The following is a 13514-nucleotide window of genomic DNA, read 5'->3' on the forward strand; positions in this document are numbered from 1 at the left end:
GGAATAAGGTACAAAGAAAATCAACACGAGGCAACACTATTGTAATAACTGCTACAGAGAAGATCCACCAATGGATGCTAAAATCAGTAGGCAAAATGTATATTCTCAAAGTATCTCCCCCCAAGATAATTACCAATTACAGATGGGAAAATAGTAACTTTATAGGGACAAACACGAGAGACACTACCTTAACCAAGTGATCAAGTTTAACACCACCAGTATTAAACCATGTTAACACCAAGTACTCTCCACAATAGTACTCATCAAAAGTATCAAGGTCATGAAAGACTGAAGAACTATCACAGATTAGAAGATGCTAAGGAGACACAATAACTAAATGTAACAGGGGATCTGGGACTGGATCCTAGGACAGAAAGAGAACATTAGGGGAAAATCTGACAAAATTCTAATAACATCTATATTGGTTAATACTACTGTACCAATGGTAATTTCCTAGTTTTGATAACTGTACTATGGTTATGTAAAATGTTAACATTAGTGGAAGCTGGGGGAAAGGCATATGGGAATTCTAACAATTTTGCTAGTTTTCTATAAGCCTAAAAATTATTCAAAATAAAAAAGTTAAAAACTTTACTAAAAAGAAAAAAATTCTATTTCAGTCTTGACGTAGGTAAAGAAACACAGTTTTAAAAGTACATTTTAAATTTATTATTTATTTATTTATTTATTTATTTAGTGAGCGCTGATACATGCAAGTGGGGCAGGGGCAGAGAGAGAGGGAGAGAAAGAACCCCAAGCAGGCTCTACACACAGCAAGGAGCCCTAAGCAGGGCTCAATCTCACTACTGGGATGTCACGGCCTGAGACAATATCAAGAGTCAGATGCTTAACCTACTGAACCACCAAGGTACCCCAATTTTTAAAAGTCATATTAAAGACTATTCTTTCAAAGCAATAGGAAGTACAACTTTAAAATCATTTGAGGGTAGAAAGAGGGATAACCAAAGGTGAGCAGAATGGAAATAGCCAGAAATAGAAGTGAAGAACAGAACATATGAAATAAAATGACAGGAATAAGAATAGACACATTAGTCATTACAATAATGAGAACAGATTGAATCCCCTTATTAAAGTGAAAGAATCTTGGATTGATTCAAAGAAGAAACTCTAACAGAATCTTGAGTACATGGACACACTTCAAGTGGCTGTGACTTTTTAAAAAAAGGATACGCAAAGATATGTCATAATTTTTAGACCAAAAAAAGAGGGTAGAAAAAATATAATTCAAGTTTTACAAAAATGTAAAATACAATGACATTACATATAATACAAGAAACAGTTCTTAGAACTTCATAGCACCAGTACAGAGAAAGTTAAAAGGACATGCAGATTTGAGCGCCTAAGTGGCTCAGTTGGTTAAGTGTCTGACTTCGGCTCAGGTCATTATCTCACAGTTTGTGGGTTCAAGCCCTGCATTAGGCTCTCTGCTGTCAGCACAGAGCCCTCTTTGAATCCTCTTCACCCTCCCTTTGTGCCCTTCCCCAGCATAAATAAACATTAAAAAACAAAACAAAAAAAAGGACATGCAGATTCTAAATCATATAATCAAAACGATCAGAGATAAACAGAGAGGCAAGTTTCCTTTCCAAGTAACACTAGTTTTAAATATATGTAGGGGTGCCTGGGTGGCTCAGTTGGTGAAGTGTCTGACTTCGGCTCAGTTCACGACCTTGCAGCTCGTGAGTTCGAGTCCTGCGTCGGGCTCTGTGCTGACAGCTCAGAGCCTGGAGCCTGCTTCCAATTCTGTGTCTCCCTCTCTCACTACCCCTCCCCCACTCTCTTACTCTCTTTCAAAAATAAATAAACATTAAAAATTAAAAAAAAAATAAATAAATATATGTAGAGAACATTTTCCAAAATTGGAACAACTTGACCTAGTGATGACATTGGAAGAGAAAAGTCAGTGGTAGGATTTCTTCTTTGGAAAATTCCTGCTAACACATTAATTCCATTCTCATTTAAAATATCCTACTGGCTGGTTCAGTCAGTATAGCATGGGAATCTTGATCTCAGGGTTGTGATTCCAGCCCTATGTTGAGGGTAGAGATTACTTAAAAATTAAATCTTTAAAATGAAACAAACAGGGGCGCCTGGGTGGCTCAGTCGGTTGGGCGGCTGACTTCGGCTCAGGTCATGATCTCGCGGTCTGTGAGTTCGAGCCCCGCGTCGGGCTCTGCGCTGACAGCTCAGAGCCTGGAGCCTGTTTCAGATTCTGTGTCTCCCTCTCTCTGACCCTCCCCTGTTCATGCTCTGTCTCTCCCTGTCTCAAAAATAAATAAAACGTTAAAAAAAAAAATTAAAAAAAAAATAAATAAATAAAATGAAACAAACAAATATATAAAATATCCTATGAGAAAGAAGGTAAAGACCTTTTTTTTTGTTTTATTTTGAGGGAGAGTATGAACACAAGTGAGGAGGGGCAGAGAGACAGGGAGAGAGAAAAAATCTGTGCTGTCACAACAAAGCCTGATGTGGGGCTCGATCCCACAAACTGTGAGATCATGACCAGAGTTGAGATCAAGAGTCAGACACTTAACCCACTGAACCACCCAGTCTCCCCAAAGACATTTTCATATGGTCAAAAACAGAATTTATTGAACAGACCTACACAAAAGGAAATTTTTAGGTGTTCTTTAGATAGAGAAAAAAATAATCCCAATGAAAATAAATAAATAACTACAACAACAGAGGAGTTGGGGGGGGGGGTAACTGGTAAGTATTCAAAGATACCAGTATTGCCCAGCAAGTGCCAATTAATAATACTTGATAACTTTTATTTAATGGTCACTACTGCCTGGCATTGTTCTGGGCATTTCACATTATTAACTCCTATAACAACCATAATAATTACATGAAGGGGGCTCTATTTTTATCTCATTTGCAAAGGAGAAAACTGAAGCACAGAGATTTTAAGCAATTTACCTAAACTCACAGATTCAGTAATTGGCAGAGCTAAGATTTGAACTCAATCTGATTCCCAAGTCAGTCCCTTAGCCATTACATGACCTTACCTCTCAAACATTTAGAGAATAAATGAATTGCTGAATTGGGTAAAATGAGCTGTTTTAAGAAAATAAGTATTTAAAAAAAATTTTTAATGTTTATTTTTGAAAGAAAGAGAATGAGAGTGGGGGAGGGGCAGAGAGAGAGGGAGACACAGAACCCGAAGCAGGTTCCAGGCTCTGAGCTGTCAGCACAGATCCCAACCCTGAGCTCGAAACCACAAACTGGGAGATCATGACCTGAGCTGAAGTTGGACGCTTAGCCGACTGAGCCACCCAGGAGCCCCGAAAGTATTTTTTAAGGGATGAAGATGCTTGCAGGAAAAAGAATCCAAAGTACAGGTAAAAGTGGAGCAAAAGGGGAAAAAGGGAGCATGTTCTTTTTGAAGTGGGAGGAAAATATGCAAGAAGAAAGGATAATGGGGGTAAGGGCAAGGTTCCCTTGGGAGCTGAGGCTGACACAATCTCTGCTCTTTGTGTCTTCATGTCTCAGGCTGTTCTACAGTTTTCAGTACACCTTGGAGGGGAGCCTCTCAGTAATGACTTAAGTTACTGCTGTCAGTTGACTCACCTACTGGCTATTATCATTCCCAATGACCTCCCCCCACTAGATCACCCCTCACTCACCTGGACACCATGGTCCTGTCACGTCATTTGCAATCATCCAGGGTTCTCTCCCTTGTTCCAGTAAGGAAATGAGGTCAGGCTTAGAAATGGAAAGTCCTGTTAATAGGAAAAGAAATGGAGCATAATTGTCCTGTTCCAAAATTCAAACACAGTCCCTTGGTCACCAAGGAAAGAGACAATTATGAAGGAAGGAATGAAGGAAGGTGTAAAGTTTGTCCAAAGGACAGGAAGACAGAGGTGCTAATGGAACTACCCCTTTGCACATCCATAAACCACAAAGAATTCCCTTGGAAACAGAGAGCAGAAATTTAGCCAGAAACCTATAGGTCTCCCTAGAAATTCACTGTGAAGAAACCAGAAATTCCAGAAGGCTAGTCCTGAGTTATTTAGAGTAGATAGCTATGGTGGTCATTCTCCATTTGCCCTCTCCTCCCCACTCAATCCATTCCTTGCTCTGTGCCCCACACAGAGGGACTGTACTATCCTGGCTCTGTGGTTTCTCATTGGGTTTGGCATATGGAAGCATCAGCAGAAGGCCAATGGGTAGGATGAGAGAGCTCAGGGTATTTATCCTTTTCCCTCTCTCCTCTGACCCAGGAGTTTTGGAGGCAGCTACAGTTGCTGCCAGCCAGGCCCTTCTCCATGACTCTAGCTCTCACCATTGTCCAGGGGCAGTTTCCTCCCTTTACCTTTTCCTGCCAGAGGTGATAACAACCTATCACTGTGACAGTCCCTGGAAGCTTCATTTCCTGTCTGGCCCTAGATTATACAACATCCTTACCTAGTGACACCAAGTTACTGAAGTTCTCCAGAGTCACATCCCTGTACAAGTTTCTCTGGGCAGGTTCCAGGCACTTCCATTCTTCCTGAGAAAACTCTATGGCCACATCCCTGAATGTTACCAGGCCCTGAAATAATAAACCCATGCATTACTAGTAAATGAGAGGGCTTTTATTTTTTACATTTATTACAAAATTTTTCAAAAAATATACCAAAGTATACAGAGTAGTATGACCCCCATGAATCCATTGCTCTGCTTCAACAATTAGTAAGACTTTGCAAGACTTTTCAAATCTTGTTTTATTTCCTTTTTTTTTTTAACCCCTCGTGTATTTTGAGGCAGATCTTACATACCAAATACCAAACATCATAGTATTTTATCCATAAATACTTTAGTACCTAGCAGATTAGCCCTTTTTTTTTTTTAAAAAAAAGCATATAACAACCAGAATATCATTATTATACTTAATAAAATTAACAATAACTTCCTAATAACCAGATCAAGTTTCAAATTGCCCCAATCTTCTCAAAAGTAATTTTTTACAGTTGGTTTGTTCAAATCAAGATTCAAATTAAATCCACACATTGCATTTAGTGGGTAGGTTTCCTTAAGTCTCTAGAATCTATAAGAGCCCCTAGAAACCCTTCAAAAATTTTTATTGCTATTTATTTATTAATTAAAGAAACATTTGAATCAGTAGAATCTCCCACATTCTTGGCTGATTGCATCTTCATGGAACAGTTTAAAATGTTGCTTTACTTCCATACTTTCTGTGAAAAGGTAGTTAGATCTGGAGGCCTGATTCACATTGTTTTTTGGAGGGGCAGGAATATGTCAGAGGTGGTGCTGGGTACTTCCTATAGCTTCCATCAGGAGGCACATAATAACTGTACCATTTTTAATGAGGTTAAAATTGATGAGTAGGTTCAGGTATTGACAACCTGACTCATCCAGGAAAACGTCTGTAAGATAGAAAGAGAAGATATGGAGAAGGGCACTGTAGGAAGGAGGTGATCAAGCCAGCAAGCTATGGAGGAGTGCCTATGCCATGAAGGTAGTATAATAAGCACATTTATTTGGCTAGAGGCCTACATTCATTTCAATATTCCTGTAACTGGAACTAAAACCTCTTTCATACAGTAGGACTCTTCTATATTCTACAAGGGCCTGGGAACGAGCAAAATCTAGCGAAGTGGGATCTTACAAATAAACAAAATAGCATATACAAAATACACAGCAAACAAAAGCCTTGCCAATAATAAAGACTTTTAAAAATGAATCCTTTACCCTTTCTCCATGGAGAGAGAGAGAAAAAAAAAAGATAGGATCCAAAATGTCTTATAAATCTCTATCTTAAAATATAGGACTGGGATGCAGATTACTTAAAAAAAAAAAAAGTAAAAGAAAGTAAAACTCCAAACCACAAAATTGGGAGAAAATATTTACAAATCTTATAACTGGTAAGGATTCAGTATATATAAAGAAGTCTTACAATTCAACAATAAAAAAAAATTAAAAACTAAGCAAAGAATTTGATTTCTCCAAAGAAGATATACAGATGGCCAATAAGCATATGAAAAGATGTTCAATACCACTAATCATTAGGGAAATGAAAATCAAAATAACAATAAGATGCCACTTCATGTCCTTTAGGATGGCTATTACCAAAAAAGACAAAATAACACATGTTGGTGAGGATGTGGAGAAATCAGAACACATTGCTGACAGGTATGTAAAATGCGGCAGCCACTTTGGAAAAGTTTTGGCAGTTTCTCAAAATGTTAAACATAGAATTATGTAGGTACAGAGAAACGAAAACGTTATGTCCACCCCAAAACCCTGGTATACACCAATGTTCACAGCAGCGTTATTCATGATAGCCAAAAAGCAGAAATAACCCAAATGTCCATAAACTGATGAACTAAAGAAAAAGGTAAACTAAATAAACAAAAGAATAAAATTTGGTATAAAAATGAATGAAGTACTGATAAATGTTACAACATGGATGAAGCTTGAAAACATACTACACGAAAAAAGCCAGACACAAAAGAGCAAATACTGTAAGATTCTACTCATAGGAGATCTCCCGAATAGGCAAATCCATAGAGATAGAAAAGTAAATTAGCAGTTGCCAGTGGATGAGGAGGAGTGGTTGAGAGGGACTAATGCAAATGGGATTTCTTTTGGGGGTAATAAAAATGTTCTAAAATGGATTGTGCTGATGGTTGTAGAACTCTATAAATACACTAAACACCACAGAACTTTACACTTATATGGGTGAATTTCCTTGTACAAAATTATATATACAGTAAATAAAACTGTTAGGGGCAGAGAAAGAGGGAGAGAGAGAGAATCCTAAGCAGACTCTGTGCTGACAGCAGGGCTCAATCCAATGAACTGTGAGATCATGACCTGAGCTGATACCAAGAGTCGGATGTTTAACCGCCTGAGCCACCCAGGCACCCCTCAGAGAACTCTGTTAATGCTGGCTATATTTATCGATAATTACCAGGTTAGAAATTAAAAGTGAGAAATTTTAAAATATTAATTTATTAATTTATTTAAGTAACCAATAATAAACCTGTTACATGTTAACATAACATACAGTTTATGAAAAAAAAATTATTGTCAAAAAAACTTAATAGCTTTGTTTTACATTTTTGCAATCTCTTTAATGACTGGCTGAAAAAAAGACACTTGGATTTTCACATCTACTTCTGCATTCAGTCTGTTGGGATAACATATATCATATAGCTTCTAAGAAACTCCATTGTACAGTAATTGGAGAGTATGAGTCAGAAAGGCAAATAACATGTTGGTATTATCTCTTGAGAGGGTGTCAGAGTCTTCCTGCTTGGAGAACTGCTAATCTAGTGCTACACAATTTAACATGAATGATTTGAAAGCACATTGTGTTGAATGAAAAAAATCTGGTCAAAAATATAGAGTAAGATAACTTCACAAAAATTTGAAAACAGAACACTCAGCAGTATATTGCTTACTATGCATTCATATATGGTAAAACTATTATAAAAATCAAAGGACTGGGGGCGCCTGGGTGGCTCGGTCGGTTAAGCGTCCGACTTCGGCTCAGGTCATGACCTCACGGTCTGTGAGTTCGAGCCCCGCGTCGGGCTCTGTGCTGACAGCTCAGAGCCTGGAGCCTGCTTCCGATTCTGTGTCTCCCTCTCTCTCTGCCCCTCCCCCGTTCATGCTCTGTCTCTCTCTGTCTCAAAAATAAATAAACGTTAAAAAAAAAATTTAAAAAAAATCAAAAGACTGATAAACACAAAATCGAAGGCAAGCATAACCATTGGTAGGAACAGTAATGCAGTGTGGAAAGGAATATGATCTGGGAAGGGAATATGGGATGCTTAGATGGTACATTAGTCTAAGTAATGAGTACATCAATACTTTTTTATTACTTTTAAAGTTTATCTATTTTGAGAGAGAGAGAGAGAGAGAGAGTGCATTAGCAAGTACGGGAGGGACAGAAAGAGGAGAGAGAGAGGATCCCAAGCAGACTCTGTGCTGACAGGGCTCGAACCCATAAGCTGGGAGATCACAACCTGAGCCAAAGATGGATGCTTAATCAACTGAGCTACCCAGGCACCCCAATACTTTATTATTTTTTATTATTTTTTACACCATATACATGTTATAGATATGTTTTTATATATATTCTTTGGTAGTATGAAATATTTATTATATTTATTTATTTATTTTTATGATTTTTAAAGATGTAACATTTAAAAATAAAGGATGGGGCGCCTGGGTGGTGCAGTCGGTTAAGCATCCGACTTCAGCCAGGTCACGATCTCTCGGTCCGTGAGTTCGAGCCCCGCGTCGGGCTCTGGGCTGATGGCCCAGAGCCTGGAGCCTGTTTCCGATTCTGTGTCTCCCTCTCTCTCTGCCCCTCCCCCGTTCATGCTCTGTCTCTCTCTGTCCCAAAAATAAATAAACGTTGAAAAAAAAATAAAAATAAAAATAAAAATAAAGGAAACCACCTAGATTAATGGAAAAGATCAAAGTTATCTCATCTTTGGCCCCACTCAACCAGGGTTCTGATAAAGGGGGCTCTCACATTTCTTATAAGACAATATATTTCTGCTCCACTGTTGCTCTGGTAAGAGCCATGTGTCCATATGTCTACACTGTTGGAGAAGAGAGAGCCACTAAGGGAAGTGGAACACCATCACCCATCCCTGGAATGGAGGAACTGGGAACAAGAATGGGGCTCAGTGAGATAGGGAAGTTTCAGGATAAAGAACACAAATCATGTTCACATGATTTGAAAGGAAGAGAGATTATTTCAAGGATAGAGGAAATTTCAGCTTACCTGTGCCATGGCTTTCAGAACTACCTGGGCTGCTCTGATTTCTTTAGATTCTTCTCTTGGGCAAGTGCAGAGTCCTGAAAAAGCAGAGTAGGGGGAAAAAAGGGGAAATCTCTCATAAACTGAGCTTGCCTGAGCACTCCTAAATAGACGACCTTAACACAACTGTACTTCCAATGTCCTGCTCTGCTTCCCTTGTCCTCCCCCTTGTCCCACCACACAACACTAATATCAAGAACTACAGAGTTAACAAAACCCAGCCCCTCCCTAAACTCCAGGGAAACTAAAAAATGGATTCAAAGAAGATACGCTCCAGCACTCACATAGAATCCTACCACCTCAGCAGGAGGGATTCCAGCCTGAACATTCCCCCATCTTGCTGATGCTAATCTATACCCTACACGGGGACTAGTTGGCTCCCACCTGTTCCAAGCTGATCTTCCTCTACAGCTGCTGCAAAGAGTGTCAAGACTCAGACTTGCTTACTTTATCCTCTAAAGATGAGGACAGTACCCACAGGTTACAAACATAGCATACCTGTGCAGGCCAAACCTTGAGAAAAAGATATCCCTAAAACTAAGTCTTCCCGCTTCTCTGAGCTCAACAGGCAAAACCTCTTGGGTACTTCTTTGGCTCTACTTCCTCCTTCTAAGTCTAGAAAGGAACACCACCTACACCAGAGGCCTCATCAAAGACTCCAGCCCTGCCTGGACTCACCAGACAGGAGCAAGAAAATAATAGTAAACAGGTATCTTAAAGCACACCTGCATATCCAGAGTATTGACCTGAATGGGAGCTCAATTTATAGAAGCCTCTTGGGCCAGCACTCCTAATCTTCCATCTAAGCCTTCCCTACTGCTTTCCTGCAGAATATCACCTCTAGTATTTGTTAAGGGTGGAGTTCTATGGAAAATGGCCTGTACTTCAAAGTAATGAGAACTCAGGTGTTTTTTTTTAAGTTTATTTATTTTGAGAGAGAGAGAACGCGCGCATGCAAGCGAGCACGGGGGAGGGGCAGAGAGACAGGAAGAGAGAGAGAATCTTAAGCAGGTTCCGAGTTGTTAGTGCAGAGCTGGATATGGGGCTCGATCTCGCAAACTGTGACATCATGACCTGAACTGAGATCGAGTTGGACACTTAACCAACTGAATCTCCCAGGTACCCTGAGAACTCAGGGGTTTTAAGGAGGACAGTAATGCTGGTTCTAATCAGAGGTGCAAGAAGCTTCCCATGGTTTGTGGGTGGGGTGGGTGAGAAGGAAGACTAATTTTCTCAATGCAGTGGGGTCAAGGAAAATGTCCTCTACGTTGTAGAATATGAATTGGGACTTCAAAATCAGAGAATTTTAATAGGCAGAAGAGGTGGGGCGCCTGGGTGGCTCAGTCGGTTAAGCGTCCGACTTCAGCTCAGGTCACGATCTCGCGGTCCGTGAGTTCGATCCCCGCGTCGGACTCTGGGCTGATGATGGCCCAGAGCCTGGAGCCTGCTTCCGATTCTGTGTCTCCCTCTCTCTCTGACCCTCCCCCGTTCATGCTCTGCCTCTCTCTGTCTCAAAAATAAATAAACATTAAAAAAAAAAAATAGGCAGAAGAGGTACAGAAGAGTATTCTGATCTATGAATAAAAGTGACAAAAATAGTGGACCAAAAGTATATGGTGTATTTGGGGAGCAGAGAATAATTTGGAATGACTTGTGTAGTTTGGGGAAAGGTCTAGACTAGTGCTGTCCACCACATCTTTCTGTGATGATGGAAATCTTCACATCTGTACCCTCAATAATTTGGCATTAGCCACATGCACTAAGTATGTAAAAAGTGTCTAGTAGGACTGAGGAACTGGATTTTTCTCTAAATTTTTAATTATATTTAAATTTAATTCGTTTTAGAATCTAGAGGAAGTTTACGCTGGTGATGACATCAGGGGTTGGAAAATGAAGGCGAATGAGTGAAATAAAATAACAATGAGGACAAAGACCAGGCATCATCATCACTGTGACTGGCACCTGCCATGCTGTCTGGAGGAGAAGGGTCCAATGACTACTAACTGAATATATAAATGTTTGTTTTTCACCCATTAATGAATGGAAGGCCACTGAAGAATTTAAAGAGGGAAATGATAGGGTCAATATGGCCAGAATATTTTATTGGAGAGGAGTAAAACTGGAGACAGAGAGATCAACTGAGAGGTGCTTATACTTTTGCAAGCAAACAAAGGACCTGATGAAGGATAATGGCAGTGAAGATAAAAAGGAAGGTATAATTTCAAGGTGTACAGAAGTAAAATCAACAAGCTCTGGCATCTGATTAGATATGGAGATGGAGAAAGAGGAGTCAAAAATTCTTTCAGATTTACTGAGCTCCTACCTCAATTGGCATGGTTCTAGGTGTGAGGAAGATAATAAATCCAGTCCCTGTCCCAGTGGATCTCACATTCTAATGGAAAGAGACAATAACAAATATTGATATACTGACATTGATACTCCTATTTATATGTCGGGTGGCCCAAATTCTATGTAAAAAAATTAAGAAGCGTTAGAGGATAGGGAGCTTTGGGGAAATGGAAGGTGGCCTGAGAAGGCTTTTCATTGAGAAGGTGATATGTAAGCACTGAGTGAGTGGAGTGATAAATGCAGGTATCTAAGAGTATAGGGAACAGTAACTGCAAAGGCCTCAAGGCAGGAGCAGAGTTTCTTTGATTAATAAAGGGGACTAAGGTAGCTGGAATGGAGTGTGCAAGAGAAAGTCAGCAGCTCATTTGGGTGACAGAGGTGTCTGGAAGCTGATCACATGGGGCTTGTGGGCCACTGTAAGAACTTTGCTTTTTATTCTTGAATAAGACAGGAAGCCACTAAAGGTTTAAGACAAGGAATGGCACACTCTGATTTACATTTAAAGGGATCATGCAAAGAAAGTGAAGGAAGAAGACAAGGGGAGGGAAGCAGGGAGACCAGTGAGAAGGTAGGTAACTGTAGTAATCCAGGCAAGGGGTGAGGGTGGCTTGCATTAGGGATGGTGGTGGTGGTGGGAGTGATGAGACTTGATCAGATTAGACATTCTCTGAAGGTAGAGCTGATGGGATTTGTTGATTTTAGGTATAAAAGAAAAAAAAAAAAGGAGGAAGAAGCCATAATGATGCTAAGGTATTTGGCTTGAGGAAATGGAAGTATGAAGTTGTCATTTTTTAACACAAAGAACCCTGAGAGGAGCAGGTCTGAATAAACCAATTATGAGTTCTGTTTCAGACTCTAATACTTGAGATTATTATAACATATCACAGACACAGTGGGCTCTAGCTGTGTAAACTTCCAACAAGGCAATGTTAACAGAAATTAAACTATGTATGTCCTCTGATGAAGCAATTCCACAGCTGAGACTATCCAAAAGATGTGTGTGGGCTACATGATGGAGACACTGCTGACACTGGAAACAACTTGGAAAAGAACTTAAAAAGGAGGATTGGTTAAATAAATAAATTACAGTATATCCACACAGTGGGAACACTGTTGCCATAAAATGAACACATATATTTGTTGGTGTTAAGATGTTAAACAATGCTGGACAAAAAAGGTAGCTAATGAAGTAGTATAATCCTATTTTTATAGGAAAAATATACATACGTTCTATATATGCGTGTGTGTGTGCACAGAAGATGGACTGAAAGAATTTTCAATTACATTTTTACATTTGTCTCTGTGTGTATAATTACAGGGGGAATCTTGGTTTTTTTCTATATTTTCAAGTTTTCCCTTAAGCATATGTTTTATAATCATAAATAATTTATACCTTCCTCTTTGTTCAGGGGGGTGAATTATAAAAGGAAATATGAATGGAATGATTCATGAGTGACAGTGAGGTGTTTTGGGGAACTTATATGCTGAAGGAGATTGATTTTCTCTATAGTTCTACAGCCTTTTAGGGGCTTGTTCTCAAATAATAACATAAAGCTCCTGAATGCCCACAGAAGTGAGCTTTCATATGAAAGCCTTCCATTTTTGTTAGTCTGCTCACTCACCTGTGCACAGACCTCTTGTCAACCCTCAATCCAGGATATCCTCCTTGCTCCAAAGAGAAATCACATTTAATTTACAGAAGCAACTTCCTACACACACAAAAAGAAATGGGTCTTAGCCAGTGTGGGAGACATTAATTTAATTACTATTATTTCCCCATTATTCAGTTTTCCTCTCCTTCTGGGTACATAGATGACATGTTCCAGACTCTTGCAGTTAGGCAAGGCCATAAACTGGTTTTGTCCAATGGAATCTGAGCTGTGGTGATGTGTGTCACTTCAATCTGAGGCACTGACAGGACTGCATAATTCTCTAGTTTTTCTATTCCCTGATGTGTGGCTAGGGAGACCATGTGTTTCAGATGGTATAGCTATAGATTGGTGGAATCTACTTTGGTCTGGGACTCTGCCTACATGGATGCGTGTGGACATCCATGGGGACGCCTGAGTGGCTTAGTCAGTTAGGTGTCCAACTTTGGCTCAGGTCATGATCTCACAGTTCATAGGTTTGAGCCCCGCATTGGGCTCTGTGCTGACAGCCCAGATCCTGGAGCCTGCTTCAGATTATGTGTTTCCCCCTCTCTCTGCCCCTCCCTCGCTTATGCTCTGTCTCTCTCTCAAAAGTACATAAACGTTACAAAAAAAAAAAAAAAAAAAGTCAGAGGAAACTTCAGAAATAACAGAGCAGAGCTGTTAATTTCCAACTCCATACACCTCAAAGGGATTTTTCACAAACATAC

At 39.7% G+C, this 13514-nt stretch overlaps 1 protein-coding gene across 1 annotated transcript in view; it reads right to left on the bottom strand.

Moving 5' to 3' along the window:
* ZNF565 (zinc finger protein 565) overlaps window positions 1-13514 on the bottom strand; it is a 31505-nt gene that overhangs the window by 6486 nt on the left and 11505 nt on the right. The window contains exons 3-7 of the mRNA XM_047836880.1: window positions 12778-12864; window positions 11130-11198; window positions 8771-8844; window positions 4432-4558; window positions 3651-3746 (exon numbers count right to left, since the gene is read on the bottom strand). Of these exons, the coding sequence (XP_047692836.1) occupies window positions 3651-3746; window positions 4432-4558; window positions 8771-8779 (232 nt within the window). The 5' untranslated portion in view covers window positions 8780-8844; window positions 11130-11198; window positions 12778-12864. The remainder of the gene's footprint in view (window positions 1-3650; window positions 3747-4431; window positions 4559-8770; window positions 8845-11129; window positions 11199-12777; window positions 12865-13514) is intronic.

Source organism: Prionailurus viverrinus, chromosome E2 (genome assembly GCF_022837055.1).
Source record: "Prionailurus viverrinus isolate Anna chromosome E2, UM_Priviv_1.0, whole genome shotgun sequence".
NCBI classification, from domain to species: Eukaryota; Metazoa; Chordata; class Mammalia; order Carnivora; family Felidae; genus Prionailurus; species Prionailurus viverrinus.